Source organism: Mytilus edulis, chromosome 12, assembly GCF_963676685.1.
Source record: "Mytilus edulis chromosome 12, xbMytEdul2.2, whole genome shotgun sequence".
Taxonomy (NCBI): Eukaryota; Metazoa; Mollusca; class Bivalvia; order Mytilida; family Mytilidae; genus Mytilus; species Mytilus edulis.
In genome coordinates, this window is record NC_092355.1 from 76,710,004 (window position 1) to 76,736,129 (window position 26,126).

The following is a 26,126-nucleotide window of genomic DNA, read 5'->3' on the forward strand; positions in this document are numbered from 1 at the left end:
AGTTTTGAATTGAGATCCACAAATTCTGTAAATGGCTTAATCTCTTTTAGTTTATCTATATATATTTTAAATTCAAAAAATTAAATCAAATACACATAACTCTATCTATGTGTATGCAAATTTCATCTATGACTTATATGAAAATGCTTATATATGCGTTAATAAACTGCAGTCAAATTTCTAAGGTGCTTATCATATTCTTGCAATTTTTAAAAAAGATTGTATACATAAATATCTAGTAATTGGTTGCTGTGTGTACATGGGAGAAAACTACCCTTATATCTAATCAGTAGGGGCTGCATTTTTATGCAGCTCGGAACAACATATCTGTTTAAAGGGGAATAATCCTTAAATAAATTGATTGTCTCCCATATTACTTTCTCTTCCATGTGCATGCAATAACTGTTCAGTGTTCTATTGTGATGTATTTTATTTTATTATTTCATTGTTATAACACAAATCATTGTAATCATTGTATGAAATTTAAAACCCGCAAAGTATTCTTATTCTTGTTCTTGTACTGGTTCCCAGATATGATCTCTATGTTTCATCTCATAGAGATATAACTTGGGAATGTTACCAGTAAATATACATATGCATAGCGGTCAAATTGAAATCTGTGGAAAACCAAAAGTCAAGGTAGGGGAAGTACAGAATTTTAGTATAATTTTTAACTCTTAAAAGTTTGGGCCATAAAAACGTTGAAAATATGCCGCACAGCCCTATAGTTTGACCTTTGAAAAAAAAAGTAGTGCATTTGAACTTTCCATTCTAGGATATAATTTTCAATTGACTTGGATTTTAGAGATAACTGTATTGTATTTGAAGCTTTGCGGACGTCCATCTGTAGTTTTACTGTCGCAAATTTAGTTTACCTGGCGACGCTGAGCGGAGACAGGTAAATCAATATTTGCGACAGTAAAACTACCGATGAACGTCCGCAAAGCTTCAAATACAATACAGTTATATCCATTCTAATGCAAAATAAACAAATCATTCAATTTTAGTCATTATGTTAGTGTAAATTTTCATTTAAACGAAAAATCCGCGAAATGGTGTTATCTTCCTTGGCGCCTAAACTAGGTGACGTCATATATAGGTATGCTTCGGGCATCAAATGTAAACATCTTGTGTTTTCTGGCTACTTGTCCACTTCAGAATGTAATAAAAGTTGATAAAAGTTTGAATTCTAGGTGCAAAATGTGAGTTGTTTGCTTATTATAGTTTTCAAGATAATAGACCAAACTTGCATTTTACCCCTATGTTCTATTTTTAGCCATGTCAGTTGGCAGGAGGGGGTCATCAGACATATTTTTTTTAATAAACTACAGTGTTCTCCCCAGGCCGTTTTAGCGTCGCGTTACCGCGACGCTATATTTCTTCCCGTGACGCTATAATAATTACCGCGACGCTATAATTATTACCGCGACGCTATAATTATTACTGCGACGCTATTATTATTTTCAGGATGTTATTTTTCTCGTTCCTAAATTATGAACTTTCATCTAATTACCACTTATGATCATAAAAAATATATATGACTTTTAATTGTAATCCCTTCAAGTCGGACAATAGAGGCAATTTAGAGTGGTTAAATAGGTGTTAATTGCCCTTTGGGTGATAACTGTTTGGATACGAATACCCCAAGCTGTCACTTTGACATGATTAATACCACGTGGTTTGCAATCGGCAAATCTCGACAAGGAGAAAACGTATTATCAGAAAATCATAAAAAAATCGAAATATATGTTTGCTAAATGAAATTTCAAAGAAACAAACAATTTTTCTCTCTTAAAATGAGACTGAGTCTTAGCTTTTTACAACTTTTGAAATATATTATAAAAAAAAAATAAATATAGTATTACTTTCTTTATCTTCCTATTAAATCGAGAGTGAAAATTTTGATTTTGGGAAAAATAAGTTTTGTACTTTCTTTAGAAAGTGATCAAATTGGCTTGTGCATATGTTTCATCCATTTAATGCATTAAAAATGCCATATTCATTCCCAATCTCTTGTCAAACATTGTTTATTTTCGTATTTTTCATTGCTTTCGGCGACCATTTAATATTTTAGTGTAAACTACTGATCGGAACCGGACCAGATATGACAAAAATCCGCATTTTACAATAATAACTACATATGCACAAATGGCACAGTAGACAGAAAACAATGGTACCTAAAGATGAAACTAAGCATTAACAGACTACTTGTAGATAACTTTGTTACAAATATATCATTTTGTAAAAAGAAACAACTGGGACCATGAACCAATATGTTTCAAAGACATGATAAAGAATTTTTTCTATTCAAATTTTTTATTAAGAACCCATGTTTTTTCCTACATATTTAGTGCAATTGTATCTATACAGGTTGCACTATAATAAACCATTCATTCATTTAGCTGGGTATAGGTAGGGTAACTGGAACCACACATATATTTTTATTTAGACTAAGAGGAAAAAAATAATTCTGGAACTATAAATGTATATACCATAAAGGAAATAAAGCGTTGCCACGACACGATAAATTACATAGAAAAAAAAAATACAATTTATTTTTTTACGCCAAATGTGATGCTATCCAAAATTTCTGGGGAGAACACTGAACTAGATACCCAAATGATGATTGTGGCCAAATTTGGTCAAGAGAGCCAAGAGATTTTTGTAAAAGTTAAAGACGCCAATAGACTTTTAGGCCAGGTGAACTAAAAAGAAAATATATATATCGCAATATGGACCATAATTTGGTATTCGGCCTTTGGTTTCTTTTGGTTTCCTTTTTTATAATTCTAAAACTTTAACTTTTATTATGTGGGTTGTGTTGGTGTTAGAATAGTATTAATGGAACAATTGAGTTTTTCAAGAAAAAATTAATACATTTTGATTCACTGTTTACGTGACAGGAAACTAAACAGGAAACCAATCTTTATTTTCTTTATTTTGCACAATATATTTCAAAAGACATAAATGAACACCATTACTAGTGTTACTTGCTTCATGTTAATATTTAAAATCTATTTTCAATGTTAAATTAAAGTTTTTTTTAAACGCGACAGGAAACAATAAGAAACCGAAAGCATTATTTTATTGCAAATTCTGCTTAAAATAATCTGAACAGTATACTTTTTCTTAAAATCCATCTTTAATGTAACAGTATTATAAAACTCCTAAATATGTGCTTGTTTTGAAAACAATTAGTACAATTTATTCAGAAATTTCCATTTTTTCTTCATTGATACAGGATACCATAATCGTTGTATCTCGATGTTTAAGCCAAAAAATGTATTTATATTTGGTTTTGAAATTCCAGTTATATACAATTTATTTCAAATTATTGGCAATGTAACATTCTTTAAATCCAGTAAAGAAAAAAACTTTTAACTTGGAATTAAAATCTTTAAAATAGGCACAATGTGATACTTGTGACCTGTACACCATCTACATGGTTTCCACATTTTAACCTACTTTAGTGGGCTAAAATCAATAAAGTTCTTCCTTTCAAGTCATGCATGGTAAAAGTTTACTTCTCCTTTGACAAGTTTATTGCCGGTGACGATTATCTATAAATCAGTCAGCGTTATGCACTTCGGAAGCGGAAAGTAACGCGAGAAACGACACAAAAATACGGTCGTATAATCTTTGAAATTTGTTAATTTCAATTTTTTTTCTAGGGAAGAGTAGCATACACTTGTATGTTGATAAAAATAAAGGCTTCTTTAGATGTAGTTACGACTTTTCTGACAGTAATACACATTTTTATCACTTTTCTATAGTTATAGGAAACGAGCCCAATAGCAAATTATGGTCCATATATATAACCTAATAATAAATCACTGGATACAAGTCATAAATAAGTATTCTTCTGCCAGCCTCTCCAAAAACACACAAGATTGTCAATAAAAAGGAAAAAAAACCTTCTTAATATTTCATAGTATCATTTTTTGATGCGCTGTACTAATTTTCCATCATTTTGGAGAAGCAGCAAAATACAATTTCTAAATTTTTTTGTTTTACCCATCCAGTATGATATACGTACAATATATGCATCACTTAATAAAACTTCATCTGTACTTCATCTGTATATCTTTTTCTGGTTAACTATTGTGAATGTTTCTTATGAACATATCAATGTTTGTGTGTTAGCCATGTTAGCTCCCTGTTTCAATAAAATAAACTTACAATAAAGGTATAATGCACAATCATTTCATTCCTCGCTTGTTTACTATAAAATAAAATGATTTGCCGAGCGCAGCCTGATACGACCGCAGTGGTCAAACCCTGAACAGTTGGGGCAAATTTGGATACAATATTCAAGCTTGATACTGTCTGAATTTGGATTGTGATCATATTTTTGACATAATAAAGGTTTCTGACACAAAATAAATGTGGTCAAATATCTTACAAATCTATTGCACAACATGCACAATACTGCGCAATTGTAGATTTCTTCTTTAAACTTTTCAAAAATTTGGAAATTTGGAAATTTTTGAAAAAAAATATGAATTCCTTAATAACAAAATTGAAAAAAAAATCCCCCCACCCGAAAAAAAACTTTTAATAACTGTTACCCCCCTTGGAGCAATTACCCCAAGACTCAATCCCATCCTTCCCTTTGTGGTACGGAACCTTGTAGTACAATTTCAGAGAGGTCCATACACTTACACAAAAGTTATTGTCTGGTAACTAGAAAAAAGCTTGTTTTTTGCCCTTTTTTGGCCCCTAATTTCTACAAGTTTGGGGCAATTATCCCCAAACTCAATCACAGCTTTCCCTTTGTGATATGGTACATTGTGGTACAATGTCAAGAGAGGTCCATACACTTACACACACAAGTTATTGTCTGGAAACTACACAAATAGTTGTTTTTGGCCCCTTTTTGGTCCCCAATTCCTAAACTGTTGGCCTCACAACCCCTTAAGGGGGCTCCTGGGTATAAATGATTTTTTTTCCCTAATATAGGATTTCGCTATATTTTTTCCTAAATGAACTTTATCATATACTTAAAAGAAAAATGAAATAAAAAAATGGGGTCACCGTTCATTTAAGCTAAAATCTGCCTCTGGAAAAAGCATACATTGTTGTTAATGTCCTTTTTTCTGTTGAACTAATAGGAGAAAAAGAGGAAATATCGAAATAAAAAAATAACCTAATATAAGAAATCGCTTAAATTTTACAATAATTTAGTTTATGTACAACTTATTTGAAAACAATAATAAAAAATAAAGGTCACCGATGAGTTAAAAAAGATATTTCAAATTTAAGGCCAAAAAATGGCATTTTCGCATCAAAGGGAGATAATTTGGAGCTTTTTCAAGTTTTAAAGTCATCTGGGGCCAAACATAATACTTTTGGTGGGTTGTTTTTTGTACCATATCATAAAGTTACAACTAATAGTGTAATAAATAAAATTTGTAATGAAAAAATAAAGGTATAATTTTTTGCAAAAATTATTGTACCCAGGAGCCTCCTTAAATGAATCCCAACCTTCTACTTGATGTATTAAACAGTGTGGTACAATTTCAGAGCAATCAAAATACTAATACACAAGTTATTATCCTGAAACTAGAAAAATGCTCGTTTTTTATCCCTTTTGGGCCCCTAATTCCTATACGGTTTGGACCATCATCCCCAAAATCAATCCCAACCTTCCTTTTGAGGTATTGAACCTTCTTAAAAAATTTCATAGAGGTCCATTTTCTTAAACTAAAGTTATTGTCTGGAAACCGATGTGTCTTTGGACGACGACGACATCATACCATTATACGATCCCAAAAACATTGGTGTTCTGGCATTTTGAATGTAAAAACTATCTGTTGATTATCACTGAACAATGATCAAATGTCAAATACCAATAACTGAAACATAAATGTTTCTATTTTCAGATTGAAATAATTATTTTAAATTTGTCTTTCCTTCATATGACAATTTAGATAACATGTTATATTGTCTATTGTTAAAGACCATTTTGACATGTTTTATTGATTGGTTACTGTCTCATTGACATATGGGACTATTTTGACAGGATTCATTGATTGGTTACTGTCTCATTGACATATGGGACCATTTTGACATGTTTTATTGATTGGTTACTGTCTCATTGACATATGGGACCATTTTGACATGTTTCATTGATTGGTTACTGTCTCATTGACATATGGGACCATTTTGACATGTTTCTTTGATTGGTTACTGTCTCATTGACATATGGGACCATTTTGACATGTTTCATTGATTGGTTACTGTCTCATTGACATATGGGACCATTTTGACATGTTTCATTGATTGGTTACTGTCTCATTGACATAAAGGACCATTTTGACATGTTTCATTGATTGGTTACTGTCTCATTGACATATGGGACCATTTTGACATGTTTCTTTGATTGGTTACTGTCTCGTTGACATATGGGACCATTTTGACATGTTTCATTGATTGGTTATTGTCTCATTGACATATGGGACCATTTTGACATGTTTCATTGATTGGTTACTGTCTCGTTGACACATGGGACCATTTTAACATGTTTCTTTGATTGGTTACTGTCTCATTGACATATGGAACCATTTTGACATGTTTCATTGATTGGTTACTGTCTCATTGACATATGGGACCATTTTGACATGTTTCTTTGATTGGTTACTGTCTCATTGACATATGGGACCATTTTAACATGTTTCTTTGATTGGTTACTGTCTCATTGACATATGGGACCATTTTGACATGTTTCTTTGATTGGTTACTGTCTCATTGACATATGGGACCATTTTGTCATGTTTCTTTCATTGGTTATTGTCTCATTGACATATAGGACCATTTTAACATGTTTCTTTGATTGGTTACTGTCTTATTGACATATGGGACCATTTTGACATGTTAAATTGATTGGTTACTGTCTCATTGACATATGGGACCATTTTGACATGTTTCTTTGATTGGTTACTGTCTCATTGACATATGGGACCATTTTGACATGTTTCTTTGATTGGTTACTGTCTCATTGACATATGGATTCATTTTGACATGTTTCTTTGATTGGTTACTGTCTCATTGACATATGGGACCATTTTGACATGTTTCATTGACTGGTTACTGTCTCATTGACATATGGGACCATTTTAACATGTTTCTTTGATTGGTTACTGTCTCATTGACATATGGAACAATTTTGACATGTTTCATTGATTGGTTACTGTCTCATTGACATATGGAACCATTTTGACATGTTTCATTGATTGGTTACTGTCTCATTGACATATGGGACCATTTTGACATGTTTCATTGATTGGTTACTGTCTCATTGACATATGGGACCATTTTGACATGTTTCATTGATTGGTTACTGTCTCATTGACATATGGGACTATTTTGACATGTTTCATTGATTGGTTACTGTCTCATTGACATATAGGACCATTTTGACATGTTTCTTTGATTGGTTACTGTCTCATTGACATATGGGACCATTTTGACATGTTTCATTGATTGGTTACTGTCTTATTGACATATGGGACCATTTTAACATGTTTCATTGATTGGTTACTGTCTCATTGACATATGGGACCATTTTGACATGTTTCTTTGATTGGTTACTGTCTCATTGACATATGGGACCATTTTGACATGTTTCATTGATTGGTTACTGTCTTATTGACATATGGGACCATTTTAACATGTTTCTTTGATTGGTTACTGTCTCATTGACATATATATATGTGACCATTTTGACATGTTTCATTTAGGAGATAACTGTATTGTATTTTAAGCTCAGACTGCATCAATTGGGGATTTGATGGTCGCAAATTAAGTTTACTGGCGACGCATTAGCGGAGACATTAAACGGGTATTTGCGACCATCAAATCCCAAATTGATGCCATCGGAGCTTAAAATCTGGAAATATAAATGTTTCATTTCAATTAGAAAAAATAATAACACTTTATAATCGATTGATTGATTAATGTTTAATGCCACTTTCAACACAATTGTGCTATTTCATGGCAGTCAGTGCCTGGAGAGAACCACCAACCTTCAGTAGAAAAACAGACAATCCTAGTCAATTAAGATTGGAGTGGAGTGCTCCAGCCCCATGTAGGAACTGAACTCCCAACCTCAGTGTTGACAGGCTAGTGATACAGTAGGTCGAGTGCTCCAGCCCCATGTGGGAACTGAACTCCCAACCTCAGTGTTGACAGGCTAGTGATATAGTAAGTCGAGTGCTCCAGCCCCATGTAGGAACTGATCTCCCAACCTCAGTGTTGACAGGCTAGTGATACAGTAGGTCGAGTGCTCCAGCCCCATGTAGGAACTGAACTCCCAACCTCAGTGTTGACAGGTTAGTGATACAGTAGGTCGAGTGCTCCAGCCCCATGTAGGAACTGAACTCCCAACCTCAGTGTTGACAGGCTAGTGATACAGTAAGTCGAGTGCTCCAGCCCCATGTAGGAACTGAACTCCCAACCTCAGTGTTGACAGGCTAGTGATACAGTAGGTCGAGTGCTCCAGCCCCATGTAGGAACTGAACTCCCAACCTCAGTGTTGACAGGCTAGTGATACAGTAGGTCGAGTGCTCCAGCCCCATGTGGGAACTGAACTCCCAACCTCAGTGTTGACAGGCTAGTGATATAGTAAGTCGAGTGCTCCAGCCCCATGTAGGAACTGATCTCCCAACCTCAGTGTTGACAGGCTAGTGATACAGTAGGTCGAGTGCTCCAGCCCCATGTAGGAACTGAACTCCCAACCTCAGTGTTGACAGGTTAGTGATACAGTAGGTCGAGTGCTCCAGCCCCATGTAGGAACTGAACTCCCAACCTCAGTGTTGACAGGCTAGTGATACAGTAAGTCGAGTGCTCCAGCCCCATGTAGGAACTGAACTCCCAACCTCAGTGTTGACAGGCTAGTGATACAGTAGGTCGAGTGCTCCAGCCTCATGTAGGAACTGAACTCCCAACCTCAGTGTTGACAGGCTAGTGATACAGTAAGTCGAGTGCTCCAGCCCCATGTAGGAACTGAACTCCCAACCTCAGTGTTGACAGGCTAGTGATACAGTAAGTCGAGTGCTCCAGTCCCATGTAGGAACTGAACTCCCAACCTCAGTGTTGACAGGCTAGTGACACAGTAGGTCGAGTGCTCCAGCCCCATGTAGGAACTGAACTCCCAACCTCAGTGTTGACAGGCTAGTGATACAGTAGGTCGAGTGCTCCAGCCCCATGTAGGAACTGAACTCCCAACCTCAGTGTTGACAGGCTAGTGATACAGTAAGTCGAGTGCTCCAGCCCCATGTAGGAACTGAACTCCCAACCTCAGTGTTGACAGGCTAGTGATACAGTAGGTCGAGTGCTCCAGCCCCATGTAGGAACTGAACTCCCAACCTCAGTGTTGACAGGCTAGTGATACAGTAAGTCGAGTGCTCCAGCCCCATGTAGGAACTGATCTCCCAACCTCAGTGTTGACAGGCTAGTGATACAGTAGGTCGAGTGCTCCAGCCCCATGTAGGAACTGAACTCCCAACCTCAGTGTTGACAGGCTAGTGATACAGTAGGTCGAGTGCTCCAGCCCCATGTGGGAACTGAACTCCCAACCTCAGTGTTGACAGGCTAGTGATACAGTACGTCGAGTGCTCCAGCCCCATGTAGGAATAGAACTCCCAACCTCAGTGTTGACAGGCTAGTGATACAGTACGTCGAGTGCTCCAGCCCCATGTGGGAACTGAACTCCCAACCTCAGTGTTGACAGGCTAGTGATACAGTAGGTCGAGTGCTCCAGCCCCATGTAGGAACTGAACTCCCAACCTCAGTGTTGACAGGCTAGTGATACAGTACGTCGAGTGCTCCAGCCCCATGTAGGAACTGAACTCCCAACCTCAGTGTTGACAGGCTAGTGATACAGTAAGTCGAGTGCTCCAGCCCCATGTGGGAACTGAACTCCCAACCTCAGTGTTGACAGGCTAGTGATACAGTAGGTCGAGTGCTCCAGCCCCATGTAGGAACTGAACTCCTAACCTCAGTGTTGACAGGCTAGTGATACAGTAGGTCGAGTGCTCCAGCCCCATGTAGGAACTGAACTCCCAACCTCAGTGTTGACAGGCTAGTGATACAGTAAGTCGAGTGCTCCAGCCCCATGTGGGAACTGAACTCCCAACCTCAGTGTTGACAGGCTAGTGATACAGTAGGTCGAGTGCTCCAGCCCCATGTAGGAACTGAACTCCTAACCTCAGTGTTGACAGGCTAGTGATACAGTAGGTCGAGTGCTCCAGCCCCATGTAGGAACTGAACTCCCAACCTCAGTGTTGACAGGTTAGTGATACAGTAAGTCGAGTGCTCCAGTCCCATGTAGGAACTGAACTCCCAACCTCAGTGTTGACAGGCTAGTGATACAGTACGTCGACTACTTAGACCAATCGGTCACCAAGGCCTCAAAATTTTATCATCTTTTGTTGAATACCATTTTGACCTGTCTCATTGATTGTTTGCTGTCTGTTTTATATATAGACCTCCTAGGGTTCTGACTAAGCATGCTAAGGACTGTTGAACCAGAGTCCAGGGAATCTATTGTTGAATACCATGTTAACCTGTCTCATTGATTGGTTGCTGTCTGTTTTATATATAGACCTCCTAGGGTTCTGACTAAGCATGCTAAGGACTGTTGAACCAGAGTCCAGGGAATCTATTGTTGAATACCATGTTAACCTGTCTCATTGATTGGTTGCTGTCTGTTTTATATATAGACCTCCTAGGGTTCTGACTAAGCATGCTAAGGACTGTTGAACCAGAGTCCAGGGAATCTATTGTTGAATACCATTTTGACCTATTTCATTGATTGGTTGTTGTCTGTTTTACATAGACCTCCTAGGGTTCTGATTAAGGGTGCTATAAACAGTTTCGTATAAAAAAAAACTAGGGGTTATTCCCAGACTAAAAATAACCATGGAGGAAAATCCCCTGTTTATTTAATTTACTTAATTGATGAAAAAGTATCATGTTTTTTGTATTTGATTGTAAAAATTAGTTAATTAGCTTTCAATTTAAACAGGTTGAATGATTGAAATAATTTTAAAAATTATATTAAATATACATGTTTTGAGGGGAGGCAACACTGTAAACATCCTGGTTTTTTTTGGCAGTGAAAATTGAAAACTTATTTGCAGCCACTGTATCTCTTTTCGGAGCAGGCGACCGTACACTGAAACAAGATTTTTTGGAAAGGCAAGGTAAAAACCTATAAACACATGGTAAATTTCATACAGTTTTGATTATGTAAAATGTGCATGTATCATGATTTCAGGTTTTTTATGTTCAAATTAGGCATTTTTTTGCCCATGTTCTTTGGATGGAATTGTTTTAATATATTAGAAGTACACTTTATTTTTATGTCATTATAAACTAGAGAACATTCTGATTCCAGTGATATCTAGTTTTATACAAGTATCTTTATTAATTAGTCCACCACTATGTGTCACTTATGCATGGTCCCTCAAAAAATGACGTCATATAAATTGAATAGCTTATTTAAAAAAAATAATAGTAACTAGTGATTGAAGTTTTTGCCAATAAAAAGAATCTTAATATATTTCAGTTACAATAGTAATCTTTGAAAGCCCTGAGCTTTTGTGATCATTTGCAAAAAAAACAAAATGTCATTTCATTGTACCGTTTTAATGTAATTGAAAGTAGAAAAAGCCTTCTATTTTCAGTATTTTGTCACACTCCTGACATATTTTATAAAGATTGAAAAATGCTTCAAACTTTCACAAAAAATCACTAAACACATTGCTATATCATTGATTTCAATTTCTGATATCTTTTCCCATAGAACAGGACTTTCTTTTTAGAACCATTTAAAAAAAAAACAAAGAGAGGCACCCAAAAATGTCAGGAGTGTGACAACTGTCTTTAAACATCTACCAAAGAATACATAGGACTTTAAAAATGTTTTCTTCTTCTTTATTTTTCAGAAGTGGCTATTCCAAAGAGAAGAAAAAAATTATTGCAACTGTGATATGTTTATATCATACATGTAGATGTGGGAGTGCGTTATATATGTCAGGAGTGTGATGCTTTTTTAAGGCATTTTCTGTCAATTCATAATTTCACAAGAAAAAGTTCCACAAGTTTCTTTGTGTTAGAAATGTTAAAACAAAGTAATATTCATATCATTAACCTCTTAAATGTGTTATTTATCATGATTGTTTTGGCACAATCAGTTTCATGCAATTAATCAATTTTCTTTTTTTTTGTGCACAGTAATGCAAATTTATCGAAGGAAATAAGTGTGTACAACTATAATATAATATAGGAAAGTGAGGAAATGAATTTTGTACAAATAGAACATTTATTTTGATTTAAAATGGTATATTTAACATGTTTAAAGATGTTTCAAGGATTAACCATTCAGAGGTAATTTGTCACACTCCTGACATGAATTTAACAATTTAAGAAAAATATGAAAATTAGCTTTATTTTTACATGTTTTAGAACAGATAATTGAAAGACAGCTAGTAAATTGAAAAAAACTTTTGGTAAAACTTCCACTCCTCAAAACATCCACTAGATTTGCTGAAATAAGCAGGGCAAAATTCTCTAGAAGAAATAAATCAAAGAAGGAGACTTGGAAAGAGAGAACCTGTAAATACTGGCTGAATCTGAAATTTAAACATGATCAGAGGAAGTTGGACAATCTTAAACAAAATAAAAACCTACAAAACCAAGCTAACAAAAACGGCTTAAACGGACCTAACATGTTTAACCTCGTCACATTCTGTATGTATGTGCCTGTCCAAAGTCAGGAGCCTGATCTGCTTACCCTTCTGGAGCACCTGAGATCACCCCTAGTTTTTTGGTGGGGTTCGTGTTGTTTATTCTTTAGTTTTCTATGTTCTTTCATGTGTGCTGTTTTTTGTTTGTCTTTTTCATTTTTAACCATGGTTTTGTCAGTTTGTTTTAGATTTATGAGTTTGACTGTCCCTTTGGTATCTTTCGTCCCTCATTTATTCAGTGGTTGTCGTTTGTTGCTGTGTTACATTGTTTTTGTTCATTTTTTTATACATAAATTAGGCCGTTTATAGTTTTCTTGTTTGAATTGTTCTACATTTATCATTTCAGGACCTTTCATAGCTAACTATGCGGTATGAGCTTTGCTCATTGTTGAAGGTCGTACGGTGACCTATACCTGTTAATTTCTGTGTCACTTGGTCTCTTGTTAAGAGTTGTCTCATTGGCAATCATACCACATCTTCTTTTTTATATTATATGCTCATATGCATTGATAATTTTCTTGAAATAATCATAGATTTTTGTTAGATGTATCCATCTGATGAGTTAAGCCTTTTGTTGTCAATATTTTTATTTGTTTTGATGCTTTATATGATAACAGGATATTTATATGTTTTGCCTCTTATTTTTTACCTGGCGAGGATTTTCAGAGGTCTCCACGTTTCACAGATTGCTCTGATGTGCAACAGCTGTTTTGCCAGACAAGATGGGGCTGAGGGACGTCAGAGCACGTCCCAAATCAAAAAGTAGATATTTCGCCGTATAAAATGGATGCCTTGTTTGAATTTGAAATCATCTCTTAAATAGCTTTTTAAAAGCTTAAACTATGTTAATAACGAATAATTACTATATAATCAATGTAAAATTAATATATTTTTCTTATATTACTGGTGGTTTGAGGAAGGAAATTAAAAAAAAAGTAACAAAACTATTGTGATCTATGAAATTCATAAAGTTAAAGATCACAGAGTCAAATGTTGGGTTATTTCTTTGCAAAACAAGGGCTGTGCAAATTTTGCCTGCTGTAAAAATATTGCAACAGTTAAGTTTAATGTAGGTGCATAAGCAGAAAGCTTTCTTGTGTTAAATTTTGAGTTATTGAACTTGCATGCTAATTTTCCTCTTTTTGATATGGACGTGCTCTGACGTCCCACAATCTCAGCTTGTCTGGCAAAACAGCCGTTGGATGTCAGAGCAATCTCGGACAAGAGACAGGGTTGAGTCCTTCTATTCTTTCCAACATAGGTTAACGTGTAGGATGAAGTTTCTTATCAATGAAAGAAGAATGCTATCAAAATGAGATTTTACAGTCATATGCATCACGGTTTGAACAATTAAAAAAAAGTCTGAAATTAATACCCCTTACACTTAATTTATCCATGTTATCGTTTAAGATCACATAAAAAGATATTGCTCTAAGATGGAACACTTCATCTTTTGGACACATATATTCTCATTTAACACTTGAAGTATGCACTGTAAATTTCCTTTACCACAGTTTGTTTTCCCTTTATATTCTAGTTCAACAAGGAATATAATTCAGGGGTGTGGAAATGCTATGCCCGACTCGTACATTTGAACAACCGGACCAGTAATTTTTTTTGTCTTGGTTGCCCGTGGACAAGTAAAAAATATATATACAAGACAAAGTTCAAATCCAACAAAAACATAAAATTAATTTCAAAACGTATAAAGTTGTTTAATTTATGTAAAAGAAACTAATGTTCAGCAAGGACGTATACGTCCTTGTGTTCAGCAAGTAAAAACATCAATGTGTCCAGCAAGTAAAAACATCAATGTTCATGACAATAAATATTACATGATATTGGAAACAGAACGATTACCAAAATAAACAAAAATAAGTATGCGAACCCGAGTCGATAACATTGCATTGGCTTTGTCTATTGACCCGGGATTGTCGCTTAGGTTTTTTCCATCATTTACCGGAAGTGTCATTTCTTTAAATTTTGTATCAAGATTCAGATAAATACTTAATAAAAAGCTGGGCAAGCAAGACAATAAGAGTTATGAGTCGAGTAGAAAACCTTAAATGCAAATGGAGGACACAGAGAATTTTAAAAAAACGGAAGCGAGAATTCAGACATCGTGGTTATCTATGGAAATTTCGGAAAATAAATTTACATTATTTGTTATAAAAGAGGTTAATAGAAGGGACGCTTTAATTGCCCATCAAGACAATAATAAATAAGAAAAAAAACAAGTGTGTCAGTTGAGAGAAGCACCACAAAATCTATTATTTAGTTTACATTTCTTCAATCACTGTCCTCAGGTTTAGTATATGTACCTACTGGCTACAATTTTTATTCAAAAACTGCTGCAAAATTGTCCTTAACATGTCATTTCATTGGTTGGTTTGCTGAACTTTTGTTTCTGTCCCATTGATGTTAACCCATTTCCTACTTTCCAAATTTTTTACACATATAAACAAATGGATTTCATTTGTTTGTGATGCACAACAGTGCTAAGTAAGAATCATATATTAGCTAACAAGAAATACTTCAATATTTATTGGGATCATCAGGGCAAGTAAAAAAAATTCCGGACAAGTAAAATTTTTAGTATTACTTGCCCAGGGACAAGTGCTCACAACAAACATGACAAATATTTCCACACCCCTGTAATTTTAATCAAATGTTAGTAATTTTGAAAATTAATAATATAATTTGATCATTTTTCAGTCAAAATTGTTGAAGTTGTGATGATGAGGAAAAAATGAGCTTGGGAATGAATTTATAATGATTTTTTGGGATATTTCCAAATAGTTTTAGGGCTATGGGATATTTGTAAAAAATATTTATTGGGATATTAGGGGTAAACATTATAGGGATACGGGATATTGGGATAAAAACTTAATGGGATATGGGATATTGATACCCCCCCCCCCCCCCTGGATCCGCCTATGTCACCATTAAGGGGAGACACTCAGTCATATCTATATATAGATCAGCTGTTTGAAAGAACTACATATCACAGGCACTTGTTTCTGTCAATGGGGGTTTACTATCCACACTCGTACGAAATTGGATAGAAACCCCCATTGACTGAAACAAGTGGCGAAGTGCCTGTGCTACTGTGTACATGTACATATGACATTGACAACCTGGGATTTGCTGCCAATATTTTCAAAATGCACGTCTTATTTTAACAATATAATAACATACTTCCTTGTGAAGTCACAAAACCTTGAATACATCTTGTTGTATGTTTGACCAAAACCGTCTGGTATTGTCATTTCTGTCACAAGCCGTCAATCGTAACTGGGAATATATTTTGACATGAGGCGGGAAACTAATGCACATAATATACAAATCGTTTCAGGAATTGTTACCGGAAAATTTTATCACAAGCAAGGGGGACGCAGATGTCTCTTCGCACCTAAGTCTTGAAATAAATGCTCTATAGTCTAATATGGCAGCTGATCTTCAAAAATAACAATACAATGCTTCATAGAATATATTTTCCATTTACAAATCGTTATGTAATAATATGATCATATGACAAGTCTTCTTGAAAGTATGAATTGTGTGCCTGACATCTGACCAGGCAAATGAAAAATGTAGCCTGATCAAAACATTATTTGCAGAAATGAAGATCACATAGAAAAAATGAAAAAAAAATGTCTGACATTTATTCGTCAATCGGCAATACTTTATACAAATAAGTTCTGAAGCCGTGGTATGGTTCACAGCGAGACACTGTCTCTCTACCAGAGACCAAAATGACCAACTGGGATTGCTTTAACCTGGGAACAGTATATCCAGTTAATATATATGTTCCTGCTTTAACACTGTTCAAGTTTATAGTAATCTCAGATATGACGCAGAAGTTAGAAACTATAGGTCACCGTATGGCCTTCAATGATAAGCAAAACATACACCGCACAGCAAGCTATAAAAGGCCCAAAATTGACTAATGCAAAACAGTTATAACGATAAAACTAACGGTGGGCCTGAATTATATTCAAAACAACTTAATAAACGAAAAACAAATGTGATATACAACTGCAAAATAATGATTATTTTGGTTTTAATTTATTGATAACAAAATCAATATTTATAATATACGGTTACCGATTTAAATATATATTCTCCGTTTTCTGGAATTATGCCCCCCCCCCTTTTAAAAAATCATGGATCCGCCCTTCAGTCTTGTATATTGACCGTTCCAGAGTCCTATATGTTAAACATTTGATCCTTGAAAAATCAAATTTAATGCTGCAGAGAAACGTTTTGTACGAAGATATTGTGGGTTAAACCTGGTTTTACAGCTAACGAAACCTCCCTCGTGTATGACAGTTGTTTATAGTTCCGGCGTTATATTGAAAAGTTGGGTGAACAACTCAAACAGACATAATAGGTTAATAACTTTGCATTATGAACAAAAGATAAAAGTTACCCATGAATGACATTTGAACGATTCTTATTAAAAGAAACCGTTCTACACAAGTGAACAATCGAGCGCTTGAGTTATCTATTATGCTGTTATTCGTTGCAATCTAAGAAATAGCTTGCAAAACTTGGCTATGTAACACTTAAGAATGTAATTACATAACACTCTGTCGGCAGTTTTCATAAACAACAAAATTCTACAAAGGGTAAGGTACAGTAAATGAGCTATGTCACAGATTTTGGTAACATTTTGCATACAATTTTGGCTGCTTGAACTATAAGTGAAAGTGGAAAAGGTAATTCATTTGTCTGTTTAATTTTCTTAAATATTACTGAAGTGATCCTTTCAAAAAAAAACCTACACATTTGTATAGAAACCACATTAAATAGCGAAAACTTTCTTCAATTTGTATAAAATCAATAAAATCGCCGATCACCAATATATAGATTATTCGTAAAATTTATATATTGGTGATACAAATATTTCCGTTTTAATGATGTAAAATTAAAACACAGTTCAAAGTTTAAGTTTAAGTTTCAATTTCTATTTCCGTCCTCCTCTATTCGTCCATGATAAAATGTTTCCGCTTCTCCAGGAATTAGCTCTTTTCTCATGAATCGATGTAAAACAAATTTTGATAAATAAAAATTTCTCTTGACAATCATGTCAATATACCAGGTTTTGACAGGGTTTATACATTGTCTCATCTATAAACTTGAAGCTTCTTTTACGCTTTTTCCCTGACTAGGAGAGACTTCATCAAAAATAATGCATTCTTTTCCTGTGTGTATAAATTGATGTGAAATACTTTGAATATTATATACTAATAAGTAATGAATAATTGTCTTTATGAATACATAAATGTTTTTTACTTGGTATTAGTTTATTAGTTTTTGGAATATTAATTTCAAAATTGGAAATTCTAACATATTGTCGTCATTCAAATCTTCCAGTCGTCCTTTCGATCATTGTGATTTAGTATTTAAAAAAATCATCATAATTTTTATTTCATTTATATAAGGTTTAGACATCTGTTTTATGCAGATCCTTCCTATGTTTAGCCATTCTTCAGAAACGTTTGAAAATAGTGCATTTTTAAACATCCAATTTTCTCACAGTTTAAAAAGTCCTTTTAATTATCTTTCTTAAAAGTTAAAAAAAAGTCTCAACATAGTGAGGGAAAATGATCATATAATTAATCATATTTACCTTTATGCATAAAGCTACTTAAGTTAAGATTTTCCTTAGTAAACACTTAAGTTAAGGAAACTCCGCCCTTTTTATCTAAGTGGTATGCATAAAAAATCTTAAACTTAGTGTTTCCTAAGTAAAATCTTAGTTGTTTTAAGTCACGCCCACAAAACTTAAGTGGTATGCATAACACTCCTTATACTAAGGAAACGTCTAAGATAACACTTAAGTCTAAGGTACCTATAGAGCTTCCTTAAATTTTCAAAAATAGTTAAAAATCAATCGAAAGTATGCGTTTTTTGCAGAACATTAATAGGTTATCTACAATTAAATTGATTAATAACTATATCAGTAATAAAATACTAATTATTCGTTTATTTATTTCTAAATGTTAACGATGAACGTTATTTTCTTCAAATCACGTATAATCAACAAATCAAGATATATATAACAGTGGGTAGTTATATCCCATATCTCATGTGTATACCGAAAAGTACTTAATTTTTAAACTCATGTAATTCATGGTTCTATTTTTCTTTTTTTACTCTGTACGTGCACGTTTTATAAATTTTTAAAATACACCGAGCGGGTATCATTTATAACCGTTAATTAAAACAGAATTTAGGAATGAAGAGAGGGCATGCAAAGCCACATTTTTTATATCATGTGTGTGGGTTGGGGTTTTTTTTTTGGGGGGGGGGTTTGGGGGGTGGTTGGGGGCATTTGAATTTTCAATTTAGTTTTTTTTTTATTTTTAAGATGTAGGGCATACCCTACATTTTTTTCACTTACAGGAACAAAATCAAAAAGTTTTAAGACCTACCCAGAGGTGGATTTCTTTCATAAAAGGGGGTGGGTGTGGACATGGACCTCCATTTTGTTGAAACAATAAGTTGATTATTTATGGAATCACTGTTACGGCAGTCAGAAGTCCCCACTGCTACACCCCATGGAATTCGAAATTTATGTAAGATCATATAAGGCAGCAACCATTTGATTTTCGGGGGGGGGGGGGGGGGGGGCTATGGATTTTTTTGGAAAAAAAAGTTTGTTTCCAGTTTTTGGAGAAAAAAATAATTTGTTTTTGATTCTGAGAAAAAAAAATTGTTTGTTTCCCCTTCAGCTGCCACTATATGTAATGCTAAAATTGAAAGAAAAAAAATGTTTTCGACTTGTTGCGAAAAAAAAATAGATTGTTTTTCGCCGCAGGCGAAAAAAAAGTTTGTACAGAAAAAAAAATCCATAGCCCCACCCCCCCAGAAAATCAAATGGTTGCTGCCTAAGGTATTCATGATACCTTACTCGTATCAAATTATTTTTTTTTAATTTTCCTTATATATTCAATGAGATATATTGCGGTTTCGAAAATATTACTAAGTACGTTAAGATGTTGAGAATATACTTACTGTAATAATTTTGTTTTAGTAAAGATTGTAGGACTTTTGAAAAATGCCCTAGTTTGTATATGGATTCCTGGAAAAAATTCTACCCTCCCCCTTTTTTGTTGTTGTAAAAGGGAAGTGATAAAAATGTTAATTTCACATCAAAATAGATTTTTTCAAACCATAAGCAAATGCAAGCAAGAGGTCTGGAAAGGTAGACGTCAGCGCATAAGCTGAACTATTATTAAACATTTCATTGAATAATGTGTTTTGTAAAATGATTTGCTTACAATGCTACCCTTAGTCTGCTACGCCACTAAAACCTTGATCATGTTTTGTTAGAGTTTAAAACATATTGTTGTATCCAGAAAATATTACACCCATTAAAAGATGATTGGAGATTAAGTAGAGGAAAATCTTGGATTACCGAAATATTTTTCTTCCAATCCGTCAAAACATCAACCTTAAAAAGCGTTGTCTTATATGTGGCAATTGTTCACCATTGTACTACATGTTAGTAATACGTTCTATTGAATTGTTTTACATCTATACCAATATCAGTTTAACCCCAGCTCTTTAAAATAATAGCATGCATTGATCAATAAATTTAAATAATCATAACAAACTTTTACACGGATGAGTACATGTGACGAGCTAGTATATATCATACGGTAATTAGAGAAAGGTTCCGATTTAAGTATTCCTTAGTTAAGTGAAGACTTAAGTAAGTTTATGCATACCACTTAAGAATTTTACTTAACTAAGGAAGTTCTTAGTGAAATCTAAGTTTAAGGAATACTTAAGTTAAGATGTTTTATGCATACGGCCCCTGAGCAGTACTTTAGAACAACGCCTTGTTGCCTTAAAAGGCCTCAGTTCGATTAGTAATGAACACAGGAAGAGAAAATATGTAGTGAAAACGAGACAATAATAAAAGCACTGACGTACTGTTAACTCGGAAGACCTCAAATATCTCGGTTGACTTGCCACTCTTCAAGCACAAAGGATTGCACGTGTCTTTATATGTATATTAAGGAGAGGAGGGCTTCCATACAGGTTTTCATTGTTTTAATTTATGATTTTTGTAATTTTAATAAGTGTTGAAGGGCTAGTGAGATCATAAAAATCATTAAATAAAACGTAAACATTTGATTTTAGTTGCCAGAAATGCCATTTTGTTGTTACATTTTTGTACTAATACAGAATTGATAAGATTTCATATGGAAATGAAATTCAAAACTCTATGACAAGAAGAATTGATACATAACAGTCGTTTAAACTCATTCTCCATTTAACGGGAACCAGTCTGCACAAATAAACCCGTGCTTAAAATCATGAGGTGTTTATATTTAAAAAGAAAAGAAGAACTTATTCAAAATAAACCGCACAATCAGAAAGACATTTTTAATTGGCTCTCTTTTTCTCTCTCTCTTTACATATAAAATCAAGTTTACACAAATTTTCTATAGCCTGATGTTCTCGTTGGGTCACTGTCTTATTGATGTCTAGCCTTGTTCTCGTTGGGTGGATGTCATATTGACGTCTATCCTCGTTCTCGTTGGGTGGCTGTCTTATTGACGTCTAGCCTCGTTCTCGTTAGGGTGCTGTCTTATTGACGTCTAGCCTCGTTCTCGTTTTATTTATACCAATTATTGCAACCAACGGGAGTATCAATTAAAGTTTATATACAAAACAATAAAAGAAAAACAAATATGATATACAGTAACAAACAGTCACCGCGCATTTTCTCAAGCTACAGGACGTGACACATTTTGTAAGGATTATACAGAAAAAACACCATTTTGTGGTTAGAAACTAAACAAAATGATAGAATTGTTAAATACTTAAGGAAAAGATAGCTTTCAGACAATGCTTTGAGAATTTCAAAAGAAAAGATAGGGTCACCGTGAGTTTTTTCCGGCTAAAATACAAAATAGGAATATTCCATGTAGAATCCTTCAGAAAATGCACTATTTTAGAGTTACCTCCCCTTAAAATGGCAATTTAAAAAAAAAAACAAACAAACAAACAAAAATAATCAACATTTGCAAAAATATTAATATTTATAAGTTATCTTCTTATAAATTGGTTCTTTTAAATGAAAATTTATATTACATATCTGCATTCCTGCATCAAATTTTGCTTACTTGATAGAAAATCTTGACCTTTGGTTCACTGTTTTTTACAATCCAAGATGGAGGAAGACACCCATACCACCTTAAGCGTTTACTTTTCTACATTGGCTAGAGGTATACGGGAGAGGGTTGAGATCTCATAAACATGTTTAACCCGGCCGCATTTTTGCGCCTGTCCCAAGTCAGAAGCCTCTGGCCTTTGTTAGTCTTGCATTATTTTTAATTTTAGTTTCTTGTGTACAATTTGAAGTTTAGTATGGCGTTCATTATCACTGAACTAGTTTATATTTGTTTAGGGGCCATCTGAAGGACGCCTCCGGGTGCGGGAATTTCTCGCTACATTGAAGACCTGTTGGTGACCTTCTGCTGTTGTCTTTTGTATGGTCGGTTTGTTGTCTCTTTGACACATTCCCCATTTCCATTCTCAATTTTATGTGTTGCAAAAATTTGTACACCATCTCCGGATTTCGAATCAATGTCTCTTCAGAGATGTTAGTAATCGAAACAGTATTTGGAAGGCCATTTAATTTACCTCAATTTAGGATACTATTAGACTCTTGAATTTTGAAAGAGGCGAAAAAGGATGAACGGATCATATAAACCCGAAGGCAAATATGATGCAAGCCCAAACGACAAATATAAACAAGTCTAAATTGAAAACAACGTTAAAATCTATGATTGCGTTGGATAAAAACCGCAATTTTTATACGTGTGCATGCAAAACAAATTTCTTGGTAGAGGGGTCTATTAGTCCAGCAGATAGGTGAATAATTGTGCATTTTGTGTTAAAAGCATGAAATTTGGTAGAAACCTAGTTTTGAACATTCTAAACAAAATTTGCTATGGAGGCAAGCTTGATTTTATCCACTTCCGGTTTTATCCTCAAAATGGCGGACATACATGTGAAAACTGAATGTGGTTAATGATTTCTCAAATTTGGGAGCAAAAATTTGCTTGATATACGATAATATTACTGTGTATTCATGGTTTGACATAAAGTATCAATTTCTGGAGGTCATTGGGTATTATATTTCGAATTTTGTAACTTCCGGTCAAAAATTTCACCAAAAAAAAACGTAATTAAGAGACAGAGTACACATTTTTGATCAAATAAGCAATCTTATTCAAAAACAAATTAAAAGGACTGATATTACTATTATTCTTTGTCAAATAAACAAATTGAGAGACTTTTTATTCACTAACCCCACCACAAACACACAAGGACATGCATGGGAGGACAGACTGTCCACACTTGCAACGACCTGGACATCCATATTTTCATTAAAATTGAACCAACTCTTGACATGAAGATGATGCCTCTGACATATCGCTCTAAAATGTTTGCCAAAAGTTTGCTTTTAATCAGCCAAAAGTATTTGGGCTAGGCAATTGTTGAGACATTCACCTCACACACATACACCTTGATGGATATAACGTTTGGTCTTCTAAAAATGACTGATTTAGTTAGCAGAATACTTTCAATGGACCTGCCTTTTTTAGCTAAAAGATGCTTTCCTGCCTCATTGACCATCTCTGATTTATTTTTTCTATCATACATCAGAATAACGAATCGTTCGACTAATTGCGTAATAGTGGTTTCGGCAGATGATGATAGACACCAAGTGATAAGAATAGCCCACTTGACCTGACCTATCATAGATCAATTTGTGTATGAGACGAACAGATCAATGAAGATTATACATGTATCTGGTAACTTATAACGGTGAGTGCACTTGTGACATCATTCAATGTCATTCATGTATCCCAGCAAACGATGACACAGTGCCGCATCCAGTGAATGCATCAAGTCCTTAAGCGTTCGCAAGCTAATGAATTGAAATGTAGCTGAAGAGTTTCCAGTCCTAAAGCAATCCATATATCAGCAGCATTTCCCACATGAAAGAAAGACAAAACAATTTTCAATACATCGGTATCAACTGTTGTAACCATTCACTTCCTGAAAATGTGTTCCTCCATCAGTTTATGCGACAGAAAATGAAACAGCTCTTCCTTCACGTGAGAAGCTACTTGTAGCTTTCTTTAAATTGATGTATAATAGCTATGTAGGTAGCCCACATTATGTCAATTCTTAGTACACTATCAACCTTCTTGTTAATGTATGTACAAAATGTTGGTTTTGAAAATTCATCAAAAGTTTGAGAGGCTCCGGTTTAAATGTATTAACTGCACCATTAATCACTATAGTGTCAACAATATTTGTTTCCATTAAGACTCAATGCCGGTGGATGGATGTTAAGTTTCGTGTTTAAAAAACTTTCCTCCACTTGTTTGACATGATATTTAGTCTAGAAAACAACAAAAATACAAGAAAAAGACAAACAGTCAAATAATAGAACACAACACACAATAAAGATTAAGCAACACGAACCCCACCAAAAACTGAGGATGACCTCAGGTGCTCTGGAAGGGTAAGCAAATCCTGCTCTACATGTGTTACCCATTGTGTTGCTCATGTTATAAAAACCCGGTAAAGAATCTAATTCGGTAGGTTATATTCATAAAAAGGGAAAAGAATTTTAAACTTTTCACATTGGTCCAACCTTTTCTACTCGACGAACGACAAATAGTATCAACAACTGTTGAGGGAAATATATCTTTACTATCTAGAGCTCGCAGTTCGTTGTTGTCTTCGAGAAATGGATTTCTGTACTCGTCTTAAAATTACTTCTACCAAAGATAGTACATCAAGGATTAACAACCTTTTATCACTTTGTTTCTGTGCAAGGTGAGCTATGTGCTCTTTACACGTCTTGCCTTTTCTTGTACAGCTATCATCCATCTTCGCAGGTCTAATGTCTTTTTTTGTTAATCCATTTATGCCTTCATCTGGCTTAACAACATTGTTGTTTTAGTTATGGGCATGGTCATGACTATTTCTGAAGTCATTTTCTTTGACTTACGAACTACAAACTTTCCATATTCTTGATATTGCTTGCAAAGTGCATGGGTAAGATTTGCGGATATTGAAGGATATTTTGAGTCACAGATTTGTTTGTTGCTGTTTAATATTAACATCTGAGCAATAATCATATGACTTTGTGTTTCCTGAGAATAAGAGTCAGTTGTTATATCTGGTCCATGAAACATACTAACAACAGTTAAGAGAGATCTTGGAACCGAATTATCCTGACACTACACAAGAAAACTGCCATCAAACTCATATGTAACACTAAATATGTCGCCGCGAATGATTTTTACTGCATTATAAATCTGCATGAAGTTTGAGTCAAAGCTTTCTAAAGTGCAGTTCCTTAATCATCCTTGAAAGCAAGGCCTTGTTGTTATTCCTCGATATCAGAGAAATACGCAAGAAATACATATAAGAAGATGTGGTATGAGTGCCAATGATACAACTCTCCATCTAAGTAAAAATGTGAAAACTCTCTCACAGGCCAAAAAAAAACAATAATTGTAAAACATAAGAAGTCTTTTCTTTAATTGTGTACTGTAAAGTCTGCCTTCAATGTTTACACCCCTAGGTTCCGTTTTGTCTCAGAATAACCCTGACATCTTTTATACTGGTACTTAATCTTCCTCAGTTTTGGAATATTCAAATAGATGACAAATTTTGCTATTGTGATTCTATGTTTTGTTTAATTGGTATGCCTCTTCCTTATTCAGACTCGTCTTCTGTAGAAACTTTTGATGTCTTTCATTAAAGATTAATATGACATCGATACTGTATTTCCTTTCTTGTACAACAAGGCCCTCATCATTGAGTTTCGCTAATACAGCTGTGTCCACATGTTTTAGTGAACATTGATGAAAACGGAAATCAACATTACTTGTAGTTCCTTCATGGAGGATTTCGTCTGGTTTATACGATTCACAAAAGAAACATATATTCCATTCGTTTCTATTTTTCAAAGTTGGCTGGTGAAAGTGAATTTCCTACTCCTATTGTTTGTCTTTTCTGATATATTATTTGTATCGATCATCTTGATGTCTTTAAGCTCTCTTTTATTTCTGTGTAAATGAACCTTAAATAACAGGTCTTATGCCATGTAGCACTATTTTTGTATATCTTACTTTGAAGACCACTGCCGTCTTCTCGTGCATTCAGTTTGATTGTGGACGGTAACGATTGACGTTCTTTGAATTTTCGAGATGCTCCGCAAAAAGTCACATATATGGCATCAATATTAGTACGCTTTGCCGATTTAGGTCATTGCTGTAATTCGTCTGTCATATTTTGACAACTTATACATGTACATAGGTCAGT

At 34.4% G+C, this 26,126-nt stretch overlaps 1 protein-coding gene across 1 annotated transcript in view; it reads right to left on the reverse strand.

Moving 5' to 3' along the window:
• The window catches only part of LOC139497851 (uncharacterized), a 41,946-nt gene extending 17,263 nt beyond the window's left edge, over window positions 1-24,683 (reverse strand). Inside the window, exon 1 of the mRNA XM_071286090.1 lies at window positions 24,570-24,683. Coding sequence (XP_071142191.1) covers window positions 24,570-24,683 — 114 coding nt within the window. The remainder of the gene's footprint in view (window positions 1-24,569) is intronic.
• Between the last annotated feature and the right edge of the window lie 1,443 nt (window positions 24,684-26,126).